General features: G+C 46.3%; 1 protein-coding gene across 1 annotated transcript in view; it reads right to left on the bottom strand.

Annotated features, from left to right (window-relative positions):
- Positions 1 to 24,860, bottom strand: part of LOC143788585 (flavin-containing monooxygenase 5-like) — an 88,008-nt gene that overhangs the window by 33,797 nt on the left and 29,351 nt on the right. The window contains exons 3-4 of the mRNA XM_077278368.1: positions 20,528 to 20,678; positions 18,727 to 18,915 (exon numbers count right to left, since the gene is read on the bottom strand). Of these exons, the coding sequence (XP_077134483.1) occupies positions 18,727 to 18,915; positions 20,528 to 20,659 (321 nt within the window). The 5' untranslated portion in view covers positions 20,660 to 20,678. The remainder of the gene's footprint in view (positions 1 to 18,726; positions 18,916 to 20,527; positions 20,679 to 24,860) is intronic.

Below are 24,860 nucleotides of genomic sequence, written 5' to 3' on the forward strand. Positions count from 1 at the left end.
GTACAATGTAGTGTCTCTGGCGGTGGTGGTGCGCACCCAACGTCAGACACACCGTTGTAACATGAGTGGCCCTGGGGCGGTCCCGCCGGCCTCAAGAGAGTTCCCCCCTACCCCAGCTCAAACTGGGCTCTACTACGTGCAAAATTATGTCGCACAGCTCCACCAATCTTTAGTCTATTCGCTGACATCATTCAATGTCTGGCACTGACAATACAAATTTGTAGACATCTATGATGCAACTTAAAGTAGTCTGTGTCTGTGTCCTATATTGGCACCATTAAATAGTTACTGCCAAATTACTATGTCAGAAACACAGCAGATGAGCCCACCCCTGTACCTAAGTATGCCATCTTTTTTTTTGTTTTGGTTGTTTTGCGAGACATTAACATCTATTTATATTTTGGGAGTACTGGGACAGACACTCCTTGCACTACTCCTCCACTCAGCACCAAGCTGCCTGCCCGTGTATCCATGTAACCGCTGTAAAACTGCCATGAGCCTATTGTTTGTTATTTTAGGCCTTTGATAGCCTGTCTGCGGTCCCTACTCCTCCACTGACCACCAAGCTGCCTGCCCGTGTATCCATGTAACCGCTGTAAAACTGCCATGAGCCTATTGTTTGTTATTTTAGGCCTTTGAAGCCTTTCTGCGCTCCCTCCTTCCACTAGTCCTCCACTGACCAGACCACTGCTGCCCGTGTACCCCTGGAACCAATTTTAAAGTGCCTACAGCCAGCCCATTTTATTGTGTTAGGCCTTCGAAGCCTGTCTGCGGTCCATACTTCCACTAGTCCTCCACTGACCAGACCACTGCTGCCCGTGTACCCCTGGAACCAATTTTAAAGTGCCTACAGCCAGCCCATTTTATTGTGTTAGGCCTTCGAAGCCTGTCTGCGGTCCATACTTCCACTAGGCCTCCACTGACCAGACCACTGCTGCCCGTGTACCCCTGGAACCAATTTTAAAGTGCCTACAGCCAGCCCATTTTATTGTGTTAGGCCTTCGAAGCCTGTCTGCGGTCCATACTTCCACTAGTCCTCCACTGACCAGACCACTGCTGCCCGTGTACCCCTGGAACCAATTTTAAAGTGCCTACAGCCAGCCCATTTTATTGTGTTAGGCCTTCGAAGCCTGTCTGCGGTCCATACTTCCACTAGTCCTCCACTGACCAGACCACTGCTGCCCGTGTACCCCTGGAACCAATTTTAAAGTGCCTACAGCCAGCCCATTTTATTGTGTTAGGCCTTCGAAGCCTGTCTGCGGTCCCTCCTTCCACTAGGCCTCCACTGACCAGACCACTGCTGCCCGTGTACCCCTGGAACCAATTTTAAAGTGCCTACAGCCAGCCCATTTTATTGTGTTAGGCCTTCGAAGCCTGTCTGCGGTCCATACTTTAAATACTCCTCCACTCACCACCAAGCTGCCTGCCCGTGTATCCATGTAACCGCTGTAAAACTGCCATGAGCCTATTGTTTGTTATGTTAGGCCTTTGATAGCCTGTCTGCGGTCCCTACTTTAAATACTCCTCCACTCACCACCACCAAGCTGCCTGCCCGTGTATCCATGTAACCGCTGTGAAACTGCCATGAGCCTATTGTTTTTTTATGTTAGGCCTTTGATAGCCTGTCTGCGGTCCCTACTTTAAATACTCCTCCACTCACCACCACCAAGCTGCCTGCCCGTGTATCCATGTAACCGCTGTAAAACTGCCATGAGCCTATTGTTTGTTATGTTAGGCCTTTGAAGCCTTTCTGCGCTCCCTCCTTCCACTAGTCCTCCACTGACCAGACCACTGCTGCCCGTGTACCCCTGGAACCAATTTTAAAGTGCCTACAGCCAGCCCATTTTATTGTGTTAGGCCTTCGAAGCCTGTCTGCGGTCCATACTTCCACTAGTCCTCCACTGACCAGACCACTGCTGCCCGTGTACCCCTGGAACCAATTTTAAAGTGCCTACAGCCAGCCCATTTTATTGTGTTAGGCCTTCGAAGCCTGTCTGCGGTCCATACTTCCACTAGGCCTCCACTGACCAGACCACTGCTGCCCGTGTACCCCTGGAACCAATTTTAAAGTGCCTACAGCCAGCCCATTTTATTGTGTTAGGCCTTCGAAGCCTGTCTGCGGTCCATACTTCCACTAGTCCTCCACTGACCAGACCACTGCTGCCCGTGTACCCCTGGAACCAATTTTAAAGTGCCTACAGCCAGCCCATTTTATTGTGTTAGGCCTTCGAAGCCTGTCTGCGGTCCATACTTCCACTAGGCCTCCACTGACCAGACCACTGCTGCCCGTGTACCCCTGGAACCAATTTTAAAGTGCCTACAGCCAGCCCATTTTATTGTGTTAGGCCTTCGAAGCCTGTCTGCGGTCCATACTTCCACTAGGCCTCCACTGACCAGACCACTGCTGCCCGTGTACCCCTGGAACCAATTTTAAAGTGCCTACAGCCAGCCCATTTTATTGTGTTAGGCCTTCGAAGCCTGTCTGCGGTCCATACTTTAAATACTCCTCCACTCACCACCAAGCTGCCTGCCCGTGTATCCATGTAACCGCTGTAAAACTGCCATGAGCCTATTGTTTGTTATGTTAGGCCTTTGATAGCCTGTCTGCGGTCCTTACTTTAAATACTCCTCCACTCACCACCTAGCTGCCTGTGTATCCATGTAACCGATGTAAAACTGCCATGACTGCCTACTGTTTGTTATTTTAGGCCTTTGATAGCCTGTCTGCGGCCCCTACTTGCAATACTCCTCCACTGACCACAATGCTGCCTGGAGTGCCTGCCTGTGTATCCATGTAACCGATGTAAAACTGCCATGACTGCCTACTGTTTGTTATTTTAGGCCTTTGATAGCCTGTCTGCGGCCCCTACTTGCAATACTCCTCCACTGAGCACAATGCTGCCTGGAGTGCCTGCCTGTGTATCCATGTAACCGATGTAAAACTGCCATGACTGCCTACTGTTTGTTATTTTAGGCCTTTGATAGCCTGTCTGCAGCCCCTACTTGCAATACTCCTCCACTGACCACACCAATGCTGCCCGTGTACCCCTGGAACCTATTTAAAAGTTCATAGAGCCTAGTTATATATTTTATTTACTATTAATAAGGCCATGATGGACTACGCTGTACCACGCTACAAGCTAACCAGTCGACACTTCTTTTGCGAGAAAAGCCATCCCAACCCTCCACCAGCATGTAGAAGACCGCATTGTCCATGCACTCTGGCAATCTGTGAGTACAAAGGTGCACCTGACAACAGACGCATGGACCTGTAGGCATGGCCACGGAAGATTACGTGTCCATTACGGCGCAATGGGTTAATGTGGTGGATGCATGGTCCACAGGGGACAGCCTACTAAGTCTGTCTGCAGTCCCTAATTCAAATTGTCCTCCACTGTCTAAATCGGAACTTCCACCTTCTGGCTTTCGGCCTATAGTATCAGAAATTAAACTGCATTTGGCCTTCAACTTTGGTTAGGGCCTACTAACGGCTTCTGCCCCTCCCTGGTGTTGCCCTCAACTAAATAAAGCTGAGCTTCAACCTTCCGGCTCTCATTATGTGGTTTTAAAAAAAAAAATGGTGGTTAGGGCCTACTAACGGCTTCTGCCCCTCCCTGGTGTTGTCCTCAACTAAATAAAGCTGAGCTTCAACCTTCCGGCTCTCATTATGTGGTTTAAAAAAAAAAAATGGTGGTTAGGGCCTACTAACGGCTTCTGCCCCTCCCTGGTGTTGTCCTCAACTAAATAAAGCTGAGCTTCAACCTTCCGGCTCTCATTAAGTGGTTTTAAAAAAAAAATGGTGGTTAGGGCCTACTAACGGCTTCTGCCCCTCCCTGGTGTTGTCCTCAACTAAATAAAGCTGAGCTTCAACCTTCCGGCTCTCATTAAGTGGTTTTAAAAAAAAAAAAAATGGTGGTTAGGGCCTACTAACGGCTTCTGCCCCTCCCTGGTGTTGTCCTCAACTAAATAAAGCTGAGCTTCAACCTTCCGGCTCTCATTATGTGGTTTTAAAAAAAAAAATGGTGGTTAGGGCCTACTAACGGCTTCTGCCCCTCCCTGGTGTTGTCCTCAACTAAATAAAGCTGAGCTTCAACCTTCCGGCTCTCATTAAGTGGTTTTAAAAAAAAAAAAAATGGTGGTTAGGGCCTACTAACGGCTTCTGCCCCTCCCTGGTGTTGTCCTCAACTAAATAAAGCTGAGCTTCAACCTTCCGGCTCTCATTATGTGGTTTAAAAAAAAAAAATGGTGGTTAGGGCCTACTAACGGCTTCTGCCCCTCCCTGGTGTTGTCCTCAACTAAATAAAGCTGAGCTTCAACCTTCCGGCTCTCATTATGTGGTTTTAAAAAAAAAAATGGTGGTTAGGGCCTACTAACGGCTTCTGCCCCTCCCTGGTGTTGTCCTCAACTAAATAAAGCTGAGCTTCAACCTTCCGGCTCTCATTAAGTGGTTTTAAAAAAAAAAAAAATGGTGGTTAGGGCCTACTAACGGCTTCTGCCCCTCCCTGGTGTTGTCCTCAACTAAATAAAGCTGAGCTTCAACCTTCCGGCTCTCATTATGTGGTTTAAAAAAAAAAAATGGTGGTTAGGGCCTACTAACGGCTTCTGCCCCTCCCTGGTGTTGTCCTCAACTAAATAAAGCTGAGCTTCAACCTTCCGGCTCTCATTATGTGGTTTTAAAAAAAAAAAAAATGGTGGTTAGGGCCTACTAACGGCTTCTGCCCCTCCCTGGTGTTGTCCTCAACTAAATAAAGCTGAGCTTCAACCTTCCGGCTCTCATTAAGTGGTTTTAAAAAAAAAATGGTGGTTAGGGCCTACTAACGGCTTCTGCCCCTCCCTGGTGTTGTCCTCAACTAAATAAAGCTGAGCTTCAACCTTCCGGCTCTCATTATGTGGTTTTAAAAAAAAAATGGTGGTTAGGGCCTACTAACGGCTTCTGCCCCTCCCTGGTGTTGTCCTCAACTAAATAAAGCTGAGCTTCAACCTTCCGGCTCTCATTAAGTGGTTTTAAAAAAAAAAAAAATGGTGGTTAGGGCCTACTAACGGCTTCTGCCCCTCCCTGGTGTTGCCCTCAACTAAATAAAGCTGAGCTTCAACCTTCTGCTCCAAATTACCATTTTAAAAAATGCAATAGGCTTTTCCGGCCTACTAAAGGTGTCTGCCCCTCCCTGGTGTTGTCCTCAACTGAACAAAGCTGAGCTTCCACATTCTGGCTTTCGCCCTATACTATCAGATATTAAACTGCATTTGGCCTACTAGTGTGGTTAGGCCCTTGAAACAGTGTCTGCTGCTCTTGGGTTTGCTACTCCACTGAACAAAGCAATGCCGCCTGTTTAGTCCTGTTACCAATTTTGAACTGCATGTAGCCTACTTTATTCTTTGGCCCTATATCTGTTTCCTCCTCATCCTGCCCATTGCCCAGCCACTGCTAAATGAGTCTGCTGGTACATTGACCTAGACCACTACATTCCCCTTGTACTCTACACAGCCAGAATCTGTCCCTGCTGAAAGTAAGGTTCCCCTTCCCGCATGTTATACCACCTTACACAGGGACAAAGAGGAAGGTGCAGATGAAAGTGCAGGTTCCTTCATCAGGTGGGGGGGCATACTCGTTGGCGACGTCACTGGCACAGGGCCCCTCAGAGTACGCAAAAGTGTCGCTGCTGGTGGGAGGCGCCCCCGCCATGCAAACACACCGCCGTACTTTGAGGGGCCCTGTGCCAGTGGCAATGCGAACGAGTGGGCCCCCCCTGCTTGCTCAGGATCACAGCACTTGCAACTTTTAAATACTTACCTTTCCCTGCAACACCGCCGTGACGTAGTCCGCATTTCCTGGGCCCACGAAAAACTTGAGCCAGCCCTACTCCCCCCACAACTTTCCCCCAATTCCCTATGCCCAACTATTATTATACAGTTAATTAAGATTGGCAAGCTTCAGAAACAAGAATGGATGTTTTTGGCATTAAAATGGGCACTGTAGGTGTTTTCCTGGCCTCCACTCACTGCCGACTATGCTTCCCCATTGACTTGCATTGGGTTTCGTGTTTCGGTCGATCCCCGACTTTTAGCGATAATCGGCCGACTGCACTCGACTCGACTCTGGACAAAATCGGGTTTCCCAAAACCCTACTCGATCTTAAAAAAATGAAAGTCGCTCAACCCTAGTAAAGATCTGTTTTCAGCTAAGACAGCTTTTCATTTGCCGAGATAGATGGCAGTTGGTGCTCATTTTATGGAGAGGAGCTAGAAGCAGAGAAGGGACATTCTGCTGTCCATCTAAAGAGTATAGACAGCCGTAGAACTTGGAGTATTAAGTGTCAGTTCACCAATTTGAAAAAAAAAAAAAAAACGGTAATTAGACCTACCAGTAAATGTATTTCCAGGAATCCATCCTAACACCACCATTGGAGGATGTCCTTCTTACCCTCAGTGGGACAAGAAGTGGTTAAAAGGACCCTCCCCAATCCACCCACCGGTGATTTTCTAAGTGCCACATCTGGATGGATGCAAAAATTTTAAACAATTTTACATCACATTAGTCCATATTAAGAGTTTGTAGTGGGAGGGAACTAGTAGTGCTGTCAGGATGGATTCCTGGAAATACAATTACCGGTAGGTCTAATTTCCGTTTTCCAGTTCACCACCTGACAGCACCATTCGAGGAATACCAAAGGATGATAATCTAGGGTGGGACTACTGCATGTAATACTTTTCTACCAAAAGCTAACTGTTCTGATGAGACATCTAATTTATAGTGTCTGGCAGAGGTAGAAAGACTGGTCCAAGTCACAGCCCTACAGATCTGCTCTGCTGAAGCCACCCCCTCTGCCCATGATGTAGCAATAGCTCAAGTTGAGTGGGCTCTAACGATATCGGGGGGGGAAATTATTCCCTTGGGCTGTATACGCTAGGTTTATCGTAGTTTTAATCCACCTAGCAATGGTTGATTTTGCTGTCTTACAACCTCTATTTGGTTCCCAGTACTGTATGAACAGGTTAGTGTCCTGTCTCCAACCTTTCATCGCCCCCAGGTATTTTAGAACCGTCTCTAACGTCAAGATTATGATAGACCCCTTCGTTCGTGTTTCTAGGGTGTTGGCAGGACGAGGGAAGAATTACCTCTTGATTTATGTTCGTGGAGGAAACTTTGGGGAGGAAGGCTGGGTTAAGTCTTAAGACTATTCTGTCAAAGATCTGAAGGTATGGATCTTGAATGGATAGAGCCTGCATCTCCCCTAATCTTTTAGCTGACGTAATGGCAATTAGGAAGGCTGTTTTAAAGGAGAGATTGGCTATGTCCATGTCTTCTGATAACAAGTATGGGGTTCTACACAGGGCATTAAGGACCAAGCTTAGGTCCCAAGGAGGAGGAGTTGATCTCCCAATCCCCACAGTTTTAAGCGTGCACTAAAAACTCATTTGTTCAGATTGGCCTACCGCCTCAACGCATTAACCTAATTATCCCTGTGTGGCCTATTAATAAAAAACAACAACATAATCACGTTCCTCCATCATGTTCTCATACACTTTATGCAGTTAATAGCCTCTGTGTCTGTACTGTTACATACTTAGGCTGTTAACTGGTTCATGCAGCTTTACATGAACACCCGAGCCTTACACTATGGCTGGTCCAAATAACTAAAGCAATTGTTACCATCCACCTCTTGTGTCTCCCCTTTTCCTCATAGATTGTAAGCTTGCGAGCAGCAGGGCCCTCATTCCTCCTGGTATCTGTTTTGAACTGTGATTTCTGTTATGCTGTAATGTCTGTTGTCTGTATAAGTCCCCTCTATAAGTTGTAAAGCGCTGCGGAATATGTTGGCGCTATATAAATAAAATTATTATTATTATTATTATTATTATTATTATCTCACAAGAGGTCTTATTCTTTGTGTGGCTCTAGAGAATCTTGCTATCCAAGGATGGGAAGCTAGTGATGAATTAAAAAAAAAAAAAAAAAAAAAAAAAAAAAAAGACACTAAGCGCTGCAATCTGTACTTTTAAAGTACTAAGCCAAGGCCTTTTTCAAAACAGTTGTAGAAAGTCAAGGATTCTAGGAATGTCGGGATTTGAAGTATCCACACAGGGACTTCACCTCAGAAAGAACAATACTGCTTCCAGATTTTGTTATAGATTGCTGAGGTCACCGGCTTCCTGCTTGCCTGGAGAGTGGTAATCACATCCTCTGACAAGCCTCTGGATGTTAGGGTCTGCCATTCAGGATCCAAGCAGATAGCTGTAGTGAGTCTGGGTTGCTGTGGAACACCAGACAATGGAGTAGAAGGTCCTGCCTTTTCGGTAGTAGGATCGGTTTCTCTGTTGATATTCTGGATACTAGAGAGAACCAGCTCCTTTTTGGCCAAAAGGGGACTACCAGGATTACTGTTGCTCCTTCGTCTCATATCTTCTTGAGTGTCTTCGGGATCAGTGGAAGAGGCGGAAACGTGTACAGGCAAAGCATTGACTCACTCCTATGGCCCCATCTAGAGGATTGAGAAAAAAAAAAAAGTTTTTCTGGTGTGGTCCACCAGGCTAGGGATTTCTTTCTCGACAGAATCTTCGCCAGAGAATCATGCCTCCTGTTCCAAGATCTCAAGATCTTTCTGTAATGCTGTCATTAAGCCTAGAATCCTCATTGCTTCTCTTATGGAGGAAGTGCTTTTCCTGAATTGGTGCATGCTCTTGATCAACTCCTTTTGTCTGTCTTCTGGCAAAAAGATGTTCTGGCGTTGAAATTTTTGGGGGTCATATTAGATTCAATTCTGGAATTTGGGACTAGGCATGATTTTTCCCAATTCATAATCCATCCCAGATCTGTAGAATGGAGAGTGTGAAGTTGCAGTCTATTTTGAGAAGTTTCTCTGATTTTGCCATTATCAGAAAGTCATCCAGATATGGCACTATGGCAATATTCTGATTCCTTAGATAGGCTACTACCTCTGACATTAGTTTGGTAAATATCCTGGGCGCCGAAGCAAGGCTGAAGGGGAGACACGTGAACTGGAAGTGATACATTACTCCCTTGTTCATCAGGGCGAATCTCAGAAAATTCTGGTAGGAAGTGTGTATTGGGACATGGTAGTATGCATTCCTTTCTATCCGAGGTGCACATCACCATGTCCTAGTCTATGAGAGGTGTTGAGGACCTTATATAGATTCCATCATGAATCTTTTTAAAACCCCTGAAAAGGTGGATCAGGTACAATCTATAATCGTTCGGGAGTCTGATTTTTTTTTTTTTTTTTTTAATTTAGAACAGGTGTGAATAATGGCCCTTGCCTCTCAGACGGGTACCGGGATGATTGAATCTGACTTTAACAACTCCTGGATGTTTGTCCACATAGGGGAGTTTAAGAGAGGAGAGGGTCTGGTTACTATGAACTTTTCTGGGGGAAGGCTGGAGAACTCTAGCTTGTACCCCTGAGCAATCACCTGCAGAATCCATGGATTTTGGATATTTTCTGCCAACTCCCTAGAAATTTCTGTAACTGACCTCTCTCCTTGATGTAATTTATTTGGCTTTCCCATACCTGTACCCGGGAAGATGGAGTCTCTACCTTTTCCACCCTTAAGATAAGACCACCTCCCAGACTTCCCTTTCCCCTTGTAGTCTGTCTTCTGACTAGGATGGGATCTATGAAAGGGCTGGTACTTTTTTGTATTTTCCTCAGGGAACCCTTTCTTTTTGTCTGAGGCTTTTTCTAATATGTCATCTAGACTAGGCCCAAATACTTTACTCGCTGAAAATGGGATTCCACAGTTTATTTTTTGATTGGATATCCCCTGACCAAGTCTTTAGCCAGATAGCTCTTCTGGCCGCATTGGACAAAGACTCGATTCTGGTGGCGAAGCATACAGATTCTGCTGAAGCGTCCGCAATAAAGCCTGTTGCAAGTTTTAGCAACAGAAGGGTTTTGAGAACAACATCTCTGGAAGTTTTAGCTTTGAGATGTTCCTCCAAATCGTTCATCCTTAAATGCATGGACCAGGCTACCGATATTGCTGCTATATTGGCCCGTATTATTGCTGCCGAGGATTCCCAAGTTCTCCTAAACAGTCCATCTGCTTTAAAGGATCCAATGGATCGCAAAGCAGAGGAGTCTTCAAACGGGATTGACGTCTTCTTTGCCACTTTTGCTAATGGCACATCAATCTTAGGAACTTCATCCCAAACTTTAATATCCTCCGGATTATAAGGTAAACAGAGTCTGAAGTCTCTAGGTACTAGTCTTTTCTCCGCTTCCTGCCATTCTTCCAAAGTCATGGAATGAATATGATTGTTAACTGGAAATACTTTCATGACTTGAGCATGCAAACCACCAAACATTTCATCCTGAACTGAGGTTTCCTCTGGCGTGTCCTGTAGCTGCATGGTGTTGCAGCGCCCCAGAGTCCTGGTCATTACAGTACTGATGCTCCGCCGCTGAGGGGGGCTATGGTACGTCTGATGGCACTGAAGGAGTTCACCTGACCAGGTATCAGACACCAATACACTTCACAGTCTGGCCTCCAGGGGGAGCTAAGGGTGCTATGTATTAGGCCACTCCTCACAATCTGGTAAAACTGGGGGTTAGATAGGAAGTTAGGCAGAAGCTGACTGGGTTGGAACCAGGCAACATCCTGTGGCAGAGGGTGTTGCAGGGGAAGATTCAGGGGGGTCCCTGTCAGGGGTGGGATCCTGACAGAGGCCTAGCGAACAGAAAGAGCGTTACGGGACCGCGCCTGCACTTCATCGCGGCGGTACCCCAAGAAGAGACAAGAAGCGAGGTTTATTGTGCTGAGTGAGAAACGAGATCAACGCAACAAGGAGAAACACCAGTAGGAGTCGTGCTGTAAGACGAGGCAACATCCTACTGAGGCGCGCAGCCGGTGGCCTGAACGCCGAGGAAGTATTGAGCTCCAGACCTTACTTCAAACCTACGGCAGGACAGTCAGCTATAGGCAGGCTGTCTCACTCAAATCACCTAAGAAGACATAGGGGGCAACATTTGGAGAGGGGCGACTCTAGGGTCCCGGAAGACCTCTGAGCCTACCCGTCATACGGGTGCGTCCTAGCCATAGCATCTGGGGGACGAAGCAGAACATCATAATCGAGTTGTGAGGGAACTTCAGAAACAGACACAACAGTTGTGGGGACTATCCCGTAAGCACAGCAGGGGAGGACCACAACACACAAGCGCTAGAAGGTAGGCACAGATTTCCACCTGCAAAGGGAACCCTGGAGGTGCCATCGGACCGGCCGGACTTACGGAGCCCGGTTAACCGTATTCCGGATTGAGGATCCTGAAGCCTTCAGTAAAGAGGTAAAGAGACTGCAACCTGGTGTCATTGTTATTTACTGCGACCTGCACCGCACCATAACCTCATCACCATCCACACCTTTCATTGGGCGCCCCTCAGCAGGGTCACGGACCGGGTCTAGCCACCGTGACAACCCCAGAACAGAGACTCAGAGGCCCGGTACCGGGTACCCTCGACCCTGCAGCAGTGGGGGCGCTACAACTTTGGCATCACGAACAGGATCTACTTAAGCCTGAGGAATCAGGTCATGTGTGCCTTGGAACTGTGATTTATTGTACTTGGACTGACTTATTGCAAAGACTGTATTGCCACTTGCCGCCAAAAGTTCCCACCAAAACCCGCCGCCATTGCAGCGCCACAGGGAGCGCAGAGGAAGAAGGGCGTGTCATGGGAGGAGACTACCAAAGCGGCGCCAAAAGCAGCGACCGCCCCCTCCGACTTCTGCTGCGAGATGACGACCTGCCCAGCAGCAGAGGAGAGCCGCCCCCTGATTTGCAACGGTGGGAACGAGGTGAAGAGAGAGCTCGACCTCGGAGAAATGGCGGAGTCAGGTGCATGCACGGCTGCCGATCTCAAGGCAGCGAAGATGACCAGCAGGTGCCCGAGCGACGGCGAAGTGATCCCGGCTTGCCCTCATCCACCAGAGGCGAACCCGCATCCACCGCAGCTGAAGGATCTGAACTCCTTGGAGCCGCCGGCGGAGGAGCCGAGCCTACCTATCCTGACCACGGAGCCAGCAGGTGCGGAGCCATGGAGAGCGGAGCTACATCGAGAGGCCGCCTTGGAGGAGCCGCGGTCCGGGCTGCAGCCGATTCCAGTGTCCTTGTCAGCGGAACGGATCGACATCGGTGGAATCACATCAGGCGCAGGTATGGAAGGCACCCCTACTCCCCCGGCCGATTCTGCTCTCCTGACCGCTCTTCACCCCAACAATAACGATTTCTTCTCGGTGGAGCGGGTGATCCTCACCCCCGACACGATGGGGAGGCTGGTACCTCCACTACCGACCAAGATGGGAGAACCCATAGACGTGAGCTCAGACGCAGTGGTCCTCCGGTGGGACAGCCCCTGGATTGGGCCAGATGGAGCTCGGGAGGAGGGCCTCACCCTTGCTGTGCTCACTTGGGAACAATATAAACAATGCTTGATCCTACATTGGAAAAACCGAAAGGAGACAGAACAAACTAATGCGCCGAAAGTACAACACCCAAAGCCTGCGCGTGGCAGGAAAGACGTGGTAAAGCGGGGAACTGTGCTGGCCTTTCACCCAAAGCGGGGTTGGGGCTCCATACAGGAACCAGGACTACCGACTTACGTCTTCGTTACCAGTTGCAACGTGAAGACTCCTTTCCGCAACCGATATGGTGATCCACTATTGCAAAGGGGGGATCAGGTGACCTACACCCGCCACCGGAGTGCACAAGGATGGTGCGCTCCGAACGTCCAACGATGTGGGCCTGAGGGGGTGTCACCTGTTGCCTCGACCATGATTGAACCAGACTTGACAGATCTTGCGACTATCGCCACCGTACGCCTTGTTGCGGCTACTGAGCTTGCAGCTAAGGTTCGCCTTCGAATCCAGAGACCGACCAGGGTTACTCTTAAAGGGATCCCTTAGTTTACCCGGGATCCCTATTTTTGCCTTTTTTTTGCTTTTGTTTCTCGTTCATCATTGTTAAAAAGAACTGCTGGATCATGAACACTGCATGATTACAAACTTATTGTAAATAGTTTGCACCTTCTTAAAGGTCCTTCTTAAAGGTGCCCTCTACTGGTTTTACAAAAGAAAAGGACTCTTTGCGAAGAAACTGTTCCTGGAAGCAGTATCGGAGTCCTTGCTGCATACGGACTTGCAGCTTGAGAAGTTGCACTACTTCATAGAGACTTGGTCCCCTCTTAAAAGGGAACGTTCATCAATAGCACTTAAAGAATGATGATGCTTTAAAAGGAAGTACTAATAATGCTTACATATAAAAGTTATATGTAGTGAGCTAGTTAATTGTGAGAAATGTTTAATGGTGTTGCTAGAAGAATGAGGACAGGAAGTGAACCCGTATGGGGTTAGTCGGTGAGTCCTCCTAGGAGCCATACAGAGATGGCTCAGCGATCTTGAACTGAGAGAAGGATGATACGTTCTATACTGTGTATAGTAGTAGAAAGGCAGTAGGCCCGGGCGGAAAGGGGTGGTCCTGCAACAGAGCGAGAGGCAGATAGACAGGCGGTCCTGCAGATGTAAGGATGGAAAGTGAGGAAAAAGTTGATTAGCCTTATAGTGTTTTATAAGAAGGTCTTTAGTGGATTCAGCGTGTACGTCCTTAAAGGCAACGTTAAATTATTGTTCAAAAATTTGCACTTAGTAGAATACCCGGTTGGGTAAGAAAAGTTATTTATAGTATGTTATTTAAAGTATTTTACCATGTTTGTAACGTTTAAGTGTCCTCACCTCCCATAAAGGGAAGCTCCGTTCAAATTTGCTTATTGTTATTGCATTTCAAAATTGTATGTCTTTTTGCTGACATGTATTGTTGTTTTCTTCCCAGTCCAGGAGTACTGGATTTAACTGGGGGGGGGGGGGGGGGGAGTGCAGCGCCCCAGAGTCCTGGTCGTTGCAGTACTGATGCTCCGCCGCTAAGGGGGGCTATGGTACATCTGATGGCACTGAAGGAGTTCACCTGACCAGGTATCACAGAAACCAATACACTTCACAGTCTGGCCTCCAGGGGGAGCTAAGGGTGCTATGTATTAGGCCATTCCTCACAATCTGGTAAAACTGGGGGTTAGATAGGAAGTTAGGCAGAAGCTGACTGGGTTGGAACCAGGCAACATCCTGTGGCAGAGGGTGTTGCAGGGGAAGATTCAGGGGGTTCCTGTCAGGGGTGGGATCCTGACAGAGGCCTAGTGAACAGAGAGAGCATTACGGGACTGTGCCTGCACTTCATCGCGGCGGTACCCCAAGAAAGGACAAGAAGCGAGGTTTATTGTGCTGAGTGAGAAACGAGATCAACGCAACAAGGAGAAACACCAGTAGGAGTCGTGCTGTAAGACGAGGCAACATCCTACTGAGGCACGCAGCCGGTGGCCGGAACGCCGAGGAAGTATTGAGCTCCAGGCCTTACTTCAAACCTACGGCAGGACAGTCAGCTATAGGCGGGCTGTCTCACTCAAATCACCTAAGAAGACATAGGGGGCAACATTTGGAGAGGGGCGACTCTAGGGTCCCGGAAGACCTCCGAGCCTACCAGTCATACGGGTGCGTCCTAGCCATAGCATCTGGGGGACGAAGCAGAACATCATAATCGAGTTGAGGGAACTTTAGAAACAGACACAACAGTTGTGGGGACTATCCCGTAAGCACAGCAGGGGAGGACCACAACACACAAGCGCTAGAAGGTAGGCACAGATTTCCACCTGCAAAGGGAACCCTGGAGGTGCCATCGGACCGGCCGGACTTACGCAGCCCGGTTAACCGTATTCCAGATTGAGGATCCTGAAGCCTTCAGTAAAGAGGTAAAGAGACTGCAACCTGGTGTCCTTGTTATTTACTGCAACCTGCACCGCACCATAACCTCATCACCATCCACACCTTACATTGGGCGCCCCTCAGCAGGGTCACGAACCGGGTCTAGCCACCGTGACAACCCCAGAACAGAGACTCAGAGGCCCGGTACCGGGTACCCTCGGCCCTACGGCAGTGGGGGCGCTACAGTGTTACGTACTGCATGTAGGAGTTCATCCGTATCTGCCGCCGAGAAGAGATCCCTTTCCTCTTCCTAATGGTTCCCCTCTTCCTCCGAAGGACTAGACTCTCTTGGTCTTTTCCGCAATGTTTGCGGTTCTGTCTGGCTTGTCTGGGGAAGATTCAGGCTCGAGATGGATGCCTGAACCTCCTGACGTATCATTGCAGTCTGTTCTTCACCAACGATTTTAGATGTGCATGACTTGCATAGTGGCTTTTGCCAATTTTCTGGGAATCTAGCTGCACAAATAGGGCATTTACTATTTCCAGATTTTCTCTTCAGGTGCAGGGATGGGAGGGCTCTGCCTAAAATACATAGAGATCCTAATATTTATCTAGTAAATAGGGGAGTAGGAGGATGGATAAGAAGCATTGTGGTATGGCTTTGATTAGCCCACTCACATGCCCCTGTGGTTGATCTGGCCCCTCAGGTCTGGCTGTCTTTTCCATTATGGAGATACCTTAGCCGGTGCTCCTTATCGGGATGGTCAGCGGCATATAGACCCCCATACTTTGTTTATATTTTTATATATTTACCTGTTTGATCCTACCCTCCTTTCTGCGTCCATGTGGCTGACTGTGCCCAGAGGCCTCTCCTGAGGCCAGCGCTGCCGCTGGTGTCCTGTGCTCGCCGCAACCGGAAGTGACGCGGCCACTGGACCCAGATGCGGCCGCCGCCGCTGATGGAAGCGGCCGCTTGCTGGAATCAGCCACTGTGCTGGAAGCGGCTGCCGCACTCACCCTGCAGCAGACAAGAGCCTGGACCGAGAGCCCCCTGTAGGGAGGAAGCGGACCCGACCCCAGGAGCAGCGCTACACTGGGGAGGCTGAGGGACCCTTCATGGCAGGTATCAGCAGCAGATAACTTGCGGTGGGGAAGGGAAAGGCTGGGCCCCCGATCCCCACAGCACCGTTTGATGAAAAGCTTGCTGTTCCTATCCACAGTGGGACAGGAAAAACAATGGGCAGCACGGTGGCGCAGTGGATAGCACTGCAGCCTTGCAGCGCTGGAGTCCTGGGTTCTAATCCCACCCAGGACAACATCTGCAAAGAGTTTGTGTGTTCTCTCTGTGTTTGCGTGGGTTTCCTCCGGGTACTCCGGTTTCCTCCCACATTCCAAAGACATACTGATAGGGAATTTAGATTGTGAGCCCCATCGGGGACAGTGATGATAATATGTGCAAACTGTAAAGCGCTGCGGAATATGTTAGCGCTATATAAAAATAAAGATTATTATTATTAATGGTGGGTGGAGTGGGGAGGGTCCTTTTAACCGCTTGTTGTTCCTGTCCCACTGAGGGTAAGAAGGACGTCCTCCAAATGGTGTTGTCAGGAGGAGAACAGGAAAAATCTGTTTATTGAAGACAGATTTTACATGTGAATTGAGAGTGAGTGATCAGTTTAGAATATATATATATATTATATATTTATTTTAGGAGCAACAGTATAGTTGGAAGACACAAGATAGGCAACTAATTCCATGTGCACATTCAGTATTTGCAAGTCAAAACCAGGAATACAGAAGTGGTGACGTGTTACTATTAGGGTATGTGCACATGTCCGGATTTCTTGCAGAAATTTCCGGAAGAAAACCGGAAATTTTCTGCAAGAAATCCGCATTTTTTTGCGTTTTTTTTTCCCGTTTTTTTTCATTTTTTTTAGCATTTTGCAAGCGAAATTAGCTTGCAGAATGCTAAAGTTTTCCAAGCGATCTGTAGCATCGCTTGGAAAACTGACAGGTTGGTCACACTTGTCAAACATAGTGTTTGACAAGTGTGACCAACTTTTTACTATAGATGCTGCCTATGCAGCATTTATAGTAAAAGATAGAATGTTTAAAAATATTTAAAAAAAATAAAAAAAGGGGTTATACTCACCTGCAGACAGCGGATCTCCTCAGCGGCGTCCGTTCCTATAGATGCTGTGTGTGTGCAGGACCTTCCATGACGTCGCGGTCACATGAGCGGTCACATGAACGGTCTCGCGACCAATCACAAGACCGCGACGTCATCGCAGGTCCTTCACCGCACACCATCTATAGGAAGCGAAGCGGCAGTATGCACCGGAGAGGCGGGAAGACTCCGGAGGCCATCGAAGGTGAGTATATGACTATTTTTTATTTTAATTCTTTTTTTTTACCAATTATATGGTGCCCAGTCCGTGGAGGAGAGTCTCCTCTCCTCCACCCTGGGTACCAACCGCACATAATCTGCTTACTTCCCGCATGGTGTGCACAGCCCCGTGCGGGAAGTAAGCAGATCAATACACTCCTAGGTGTGCGGAATCCCCGCAATTCCGCATTTTTAATGAACATGTTGCTTTTTTTTCCGCGATGAGATTTTTTCGCGGAAAAAAAATGCAACATTTGCACAAAAAATGCGGAATTCACTGTAAATAATAGGAGGCATATGTTAGCGTTTTTTTCGCGTTTTTATAGCGAAAAAACGTGAAAAATACTGAACGTGTGCACATGGCCTTATACTTTTCCTCCCATTGTTCCACTCCTGGTTTTGGTTATATTGACCTTGTGCACTCGGCCTTAAATGTTTGTCCAATGTGTACGTTTATACAATGATTAAATGTATAGGTTGAGTATCTCCATTTTATTTAGATATCTGTTCTATGAAAACCAGGCCCAGTTTTCTCACATTACCGTTAAATGCTGTCCCACATGGCGGAGACGATCTCAGATGGGCGAACTGATTGATCAGTATTTTATGGGTTTTGGTAAATACTGCTCATGTATTTGCATTTATGTATGTCTGTGCTATAATTATATATTGTCACTTATAGGCTGGAGTCACACACACTGTATAAAAAAAAAAAAAAAAAATTCTGTCCGATTTTGTCTGCTGAGAATCACACAAATCTTCTGTCGTGTGCAATGCCAGAATGCATTTTTTTTCTCAAAAAAGTATCCGTGTGTCATCCATATCTCATCTGTATGAGATTCTCACACACTTGCAAAATGAGCAAATAATGGCTGAGCCTTTCCGGTCATCTGCCCAATGCCTGAGAATTTCTCACAAGTCACACTGATGGTCCGTGTGCTGTGTGATTTTTTCTCTCACCCATAGACTTGCATTGGCGTTTCTCAGCTGAGATACGCGGACAATCACAGCATGCTGCGATTTCACTCGCAAGTGTAATATGGATGAGAAAAAAAAATAAAAATATGGAAGATGTGAGCTGCCCCATAGAAAAAATACTTGTCAGAGTGCTATGCGATTTAGTGCATAGCACTCGTCTATTACAGACTAGTGTGACTCCAGCCTCAATCATTGGAAACGGATTTTCCAAAGAACAAAAAGAAGCTGGTCATTTGTAATTTAGACAAGCTAGAAAAAAGGAAAAATAAAATTTGTTAAACTTATTTTAGAGATTAAAGGTATTCCTGTAAATAACTATTTGAGAAGCATTACTGCTTAGATGTTTTGCATGGAGCCATATATTTCTTGTTGTGGGGGGGGGGGGACAATTGGGGTCTGACAGATGGCATTTCTAGAACCCTCCCCCAGTAGACACTTCTAGGGGAGGATAGCTACACATTTGGTGATAATGTTAATGACTGGGGTACATGACTCCAAACTCCACTGTACAGCCTCACCGCCATGTGTATGAGGTTTAGAATTTCTCTAATTTTCCAATTTTATTTTTCGTTAGTCTGATACTTATGGGAATACTGATTATTACCTTGAACTTGATATATCTTTGAAGTTGAAAGTGATTCATGTATTGATAGAAATATTCCAGCACTTTCGAGTTATGCATGTAGTTGGGAAAGTCTTCTGGTATTGGGTAGTCGCTGTAGCACATCATTTCCTTTGATGTATTGATAATAACAGATTGGTAGATGCTGGCTCGGGTTTGTTCAGGATCTGTCTGCAATGACAAAAGTTGTGCTTTTCAAATATGCAGATCAAATTGTGACCAACCTAGCAAACCACAGACTTCAGATGCACAACACGCAAGGAAACACATTACAAGAGCCATGAAGTGTTTAATCCCTTCATGACCACATGATTGTACTTTTGTTTTTCTTCCCCTATTCCAAGAGCAATTACGGTACTTTATTTTTCTGTCCCATAGCCATATGAGAGTTTGGTTTTTTGTTTTTTTAAATGTGGGACAAGTTGCAACTTGAATGACTATTCACTTCATGTATTGCACTGGAAAGCAGGAAGAAAAAAAAATATTTAGGGTATGTGCACACGTTGCAGATTTGGCTGCGGACCTGCAGTGGATTTGGCTCTGTGGATCGCAGCATTTTTTACATGTGGTGTACAGTACCATGTAAACCTATGGTAAACCAAATCTGCTGTGCCCATGCTGCAGAAAATTCTGCACAGAAACGCAGCGGTTTATTTTCCGCAGCATGTCAATTCTTTGTGCTGAATCCGCAGTGTTTTTACACCTATTCCATTATAGGAATCCGCAGGAGTAAAAACGCAGGTAATTTTACCTGCGGATTCTGCGCAGAAAATTCTGCAACGTGTGCACATACCTTTAAAAGCTCAGGTGTTTTTAATTGCAACAGGATTCTACCCCTCCATTGAGATATGGATTTCTATTAGGGGGGGTCCCATTGAGAGGATTCAGATTTGGTTCCCAGAGAGATTCAGACTGTAAGTGAGAATTGGCATTAGCTCCTGGTAACGAGGATCGCCTTAACGTGGTTGCCAGGTACTGTACACATGAATTGGCCAATGTATGCGCTAAGCATTCTCAATTTTTTTCATATTTCTAGTGCAGTAATGCAATTCAGTTTTCATATTTCATGTTTGCATGCTATAGCGCTGCCTTTTGGTTTTATTGTATACGAGTTAGTTACTCTAGGCAAGCACCTGTTCAGACCCGACGTGTTTGGATGCGAAAGTCAGTTTTTTGAAGTTCATGTTCCTGCATGGTCAGATACATTTATTATAAAATGTGCCCCTGTATAAGGGGACAGGAACTTTTAAACAAAACAAAAACACCACACAAAACCCAATTGTGGATCTTATTTTTATTTTAAGATCTATTAAGAGATTTGTTGTTTATGGGCAAACCCCTTTAAAAAGGGAAGTTGTAGCTTTCAACATTATATCCAGTCAGCAGGCAGGATATTAGAGCTGATCAGATGCATGTACATTTGTGGGAAAAGTCTCAGTGAAGCTTTATTAATGGATACCCCTGGTTCTTGGGGGGGGGGGGGGGATGAGTCCAGTGGGCGGTCTTGTTGGGAAACTGCAACATATGCAAATTGAGGAAGATGCAATGCAAACAAAGCTCTTGGTCAAAGCAAAGGTATACCAAAGACCTTATTTGTTTATGCAATAAAGAGAGTTTTCACACCAATTACAACACTAAGGAGTAGACTGCTAATATTATAGGACCCATGTCCCCTGCAAGACAGATTTAGTTCCTTCAGTTTGCATTTGAGGGGTGACATCTTTAGCAGAGTAGCATATTACACATAAAGTTGTGTTTAGCTTACGCCAAGTTGTGAAAATACCTTAAACCTCCAGAGGCCTCCAATATCATCACTCCTTTCAAAGCATGTAGGCGCCAAACCTTCATCGAGACAACACTTAATTGCAGGTAGACCGCTGGCACCGGCGCCAATCACAGCAACTTTCTTAACCATGGTGGTGGGTATAGTTTACCTTTAAAAAAAAAACAAAAAAAAAAAAACACTATGTTAGGAAAGTGAGTACGAGCAATGCTTCTAGTGAAAGTTGAATAATTTAAAGAACTTACACCAAAAAAGTAGTTTGCATGCAGATGCAAGGTTAACCTGCAGATAAAATTGCATTAAAGCCTAGTGTAGCCAGCTGATATGAAGTGCTGCTACATAGAGAAAACTAAGATTTAAATCACTAATCTCCATATAATGGTGTTCTGTTAGCCAGGAGGTGCAGGGGAGTGAATACAGTACTGTTCAGTAAACTGGGAGTGTAGCTGTAATGGTACCCCAGCACTTTGAGCGACGTGTGTAATACCCCAGGAAACCGGTTATTACAGTGACATTGCTTTCCTCATGGGGAGAGTGGTGTCATGCTTGGAAGTGAGGAAGGATCCCTTTAACAGGTATTCAGCACATACAACACTGTTCTGACTCCAGGGCAGAAGGGGGAGCTCTGAACCAGTTTCAGGGGAGCTTCCCCAGGAAAAAAAATAAAAATTAATGCCGCGTGGCAATGTTTCGATTGCCACGCCACAGGGCATTAAAGTTTTTTCTTAATATATCTTAGTGTGCCATTTCCCTTTTTGTTCACTGTTTGAAAGGCCATTGGAGTGCTGGTCAGGGAAGCGTGCACGCTTTAAGGCATTTTTTCTTGATATAGATAGAGAGATCTCTCTCTATCTATATATTACACTGGCCTGGGGGAGGAGTTAGTCAGTGACAGGGAAGGAGTCAGATTGTGAGAGGAGCGTGAAGAGAGTGGAAGCAGACAGGGAGAGAGAGCAAAGCTAGGGCCGTGCAGCCACATGAGGTGCTGCAGCTCCTGGAAGGAATGCGAACAGAGCCATCTGTAGGAGACTGACATTTAAGAGAAGCAAAGGAGAGTAAAGAGCTGGAGGGAAGCTGCGACAGCTTCCTCCACACTAAAGTGCAGAATTCCAGTAGCCGGAAGACCGAGGTTGTTGAGGTAACTTCATGCCCCACGGCAGAAACCGGTGGACAGGAGAATGCAGGCTACTTTCACACTAGCGTTAACTGCAATACGTCGCAAATGCGTCGTTTTGCCGAAAATACGCATCCAGCAAAAGTTCTTGCTGGATACGTTTTTTCGTCATAGACTAACATTAGCGACGCTTTTGCGACGCATTGCCAAACGTCGCGTCCGTTTTGCGACGCTTGGGCGTGTGGTAGCGGACCGTCGGGAGAAAAAAACGTTATATGTAACCTTTTTTGCTCCCGACGGTCCGCTTTTTCCGACCGCGCATGCGCGGCCGGAACTCCGCCCCCACCTCCCCGCACTTCCCTGCACCTCACAATGGGGCAGCGGATGCGTGGGAAAAATGCATCCGCTGCCCCCGTTGTGCGGCGGAGACCACGCTAGCGTCGGGAACGTCGGCCCGACGCACAGCGACGGGTTGTTCCCGACGCTAGTGTGAAAGTAGCCTTAGGCTATATCTACTCAAGCTTTCTTGAAACAAAACAAACGTAACTGGCTGTCAGCTAAGGATTCCTACAAATCCAGTGTACACCCATGTTAAATATGCCTATTTGCCAAACAAGTTAAAACATTTATTATGGCCTCTGAGGGAAAAAAAAGAAAAAGAAAAATGCAAAAATTATAATTATATATATATATCAGCAACTTTCCCCCCCCACCCCGACAGTCAGCAATCACTTGACCCAGCTATGCAGAGTCAGGTTACAAAGGATGCTTGTGTTCAGAGAGCAGCCAATCTTAAAATTATGAGTGAATTGAATACACTGAAAAAATGTGGCAAATTGAAGATACATTTTTTCAGGGCAAATTGGAGGCTCTGGTGTGTGACACTAATCCTCAAACTTTTTTTTTTTTTTTTACTATGCTGTACAGTTTCTTCAGTTTTTTTGCTTCCACTCCCTCTCGTTATTGAGTGGAAGATTTGTCAAAAGTGTCTGCTACGTTATAGAACAGATTTTCAGTTGCAAATATTTCTGCAACAGATCCAAAGTTACATCTGTTCACCTTGAACATTGTAAAAAAAATAAATGATAAGAATTATGTGGTTTGTGTTGGCACAATTTAGTCAAATTCGACCTCTGGTACACAGTTGTAACATTACAAAACAGCTAATCATACAGCAAACAAAGATCATAAGTCAGTCAATATAAAGGGGAAAAATAAAGTTGTTGCCAATACCCCTGGCAGCACTTATGTTCTTGGGGAACAAAGAACCAGGCAGGTTTTCATATGCAGCTAACATTATGTTGAGCCACCTCCCTAGTGTTCAAGTTCGAGTTGTCGAACTGGGACGTGTTCGACGAATGTTCGAACCCTATTGAAACCAAACGGCAGGCAAACATACAAATAGAAAACACCTTAAAAAGGTGTCCAAAAGCTGACAAACTGCTCAGAAGACAGACACATGGAAAAGTCACAACTACATATAGTCATGCTAAAAGAAAAGAGGTGGAGGAGTAAAAGGAGGAGGAGACAGATATAGGCATGTCATGCCCTACTAAAAATCAAGAAATATACAAAATTAGAACTCAGCCACATATAAATCCAAAACTGGATACAACAGAAACTCCCCAGCAATATGTATAATCCGAAAAAAGGAGTCATAGAGTTGTCTTTAAGGGTACAAAAAATTGACATGTTTATTTAACACCCATACATATAGGCAATGCTAATAGTAAAATGTACATACAAAATCATAACATGATAATACTGTGAATAATGGAAACAGGTAGATAAAATCCACAGGTCGTACCTAAAATGTACGCCTTGAGAGTCCGGGTAAATACAATGAGTAAGTGGCAATACCCACTTTCAGATCCCACCCACAGTACATGTGAAATAAGGGGTTAACAGTTAGTAAGAGACCGGACCTCACCCATGTTTGACGTGGTATGAACCTGTGGAAACGCCAGCCCCTACGCGCGTTTCGCGTAGGCTTCTTCGGGGGGCTGGAGTAAAAGTTTAAAATCACCCTACCAACACCCAGACGTCGTGACAAAAAAAAAATAATATCTTTAGGTAGAATGGTGGCGGGTCCATTCAGAACACTTTCCTTAGTAGATGTAGTGATACCCCCGTTGGGAGTTGTGCCAAAATAGGAACCGAATACATTCAGACTAATCCACCATTTGTCATATCCAAGGGGCAGGTCAGTAAATCGACAACATCGATGTGGAACCAAGTACAGTGCTATGTACTGTACCTCCTTTGACAAGGCAATCAGGCGGGTCAAGAAGTTGGGAAGGGGCACCCTAATGGCCAAAACAGACATTGAGGGGGCATTCCGGTTACTACCTGTGCCTCCGAATAGTGTTTTCCCATTGGGCTGCTTCTGTGAAGGAGCATACAACATAGATCGCTGTTTGCCCATGCGGTGCTCCATATCCTGTTCACTATTTGAGGTGTTTAGTTGCTTCCTCGAATGGGTCGTCATGGATGTTTGTAAGGCGGCACATATCCATTACCTCAACAACTTCTTATGCCTGGGCCCAAAAGATTCACCACAGTGTGAAGACACGCGGTAGTCCACCTGTGAGAAGGAGAGAGCTTGAGGGAGAGTGGACACCCCAGAGCCGAGGGGTTAGATTGAGAAAGGAAGAAGGCGGTGTAGCTTGCTTCATGGGTGGGGTACTCTGCTGAGTAGCATAAAATGCTATTAGGTACAAAACGATTTCCTGGGCCAGATGCTGTTAAAAATAGGTAATTAGATCAACAGGTGGTGTAGCTTGCTTCATGGATGGGGGTACGCTGCTGAGTAGCACCAAATTCTAATAGGCCCAAATGCTGTTAAAAATAGTACTTAGGTAAACAGGCGGTGGGTGGCTGGGCTACTCTGCTGACAAGCAGACACTGAAGCTTTGGAGCAGACCTCTGAATCCCAGGCCATAGTATGAGTAAAACAACTCTGCAGACGACCCCACCCACCTGGAATTGACGATGGCAACGTCATGTAAAACACAGCAAGGGGACTCCATAAAAAGTTCATTTTTTTCAAAAAAATTCGGCCACAGACACCACTTAAGTGGCAATTTTGCCAGAGGGTTTTTTTTTTTTTTTTAAACGGTTGGTGAGGTGATTTCAAAAATCAAGCTTTTAGTCTCCCCAGGATGACACAGGGGTAGAAAAGTCCTTGTGGATCCAGGATTTGTTCATCTTGATGAACAT

The sequence above is a fragment of the Ranitomeya variabilis genome, chromosome 8, assembly GCF_051348905.1.
Source record: "Ranitomeya variabilis isolate aRanVar5 chromosome 8, aRanVar5.hap1, whole genome shotgun sequence".
Lineage (NCBI taxonomy): Eukaryota > Metazoa > Chordata > Amphibia > Anura > Dendrobatidae > Ranitomeya > Ranitomeya variabilis.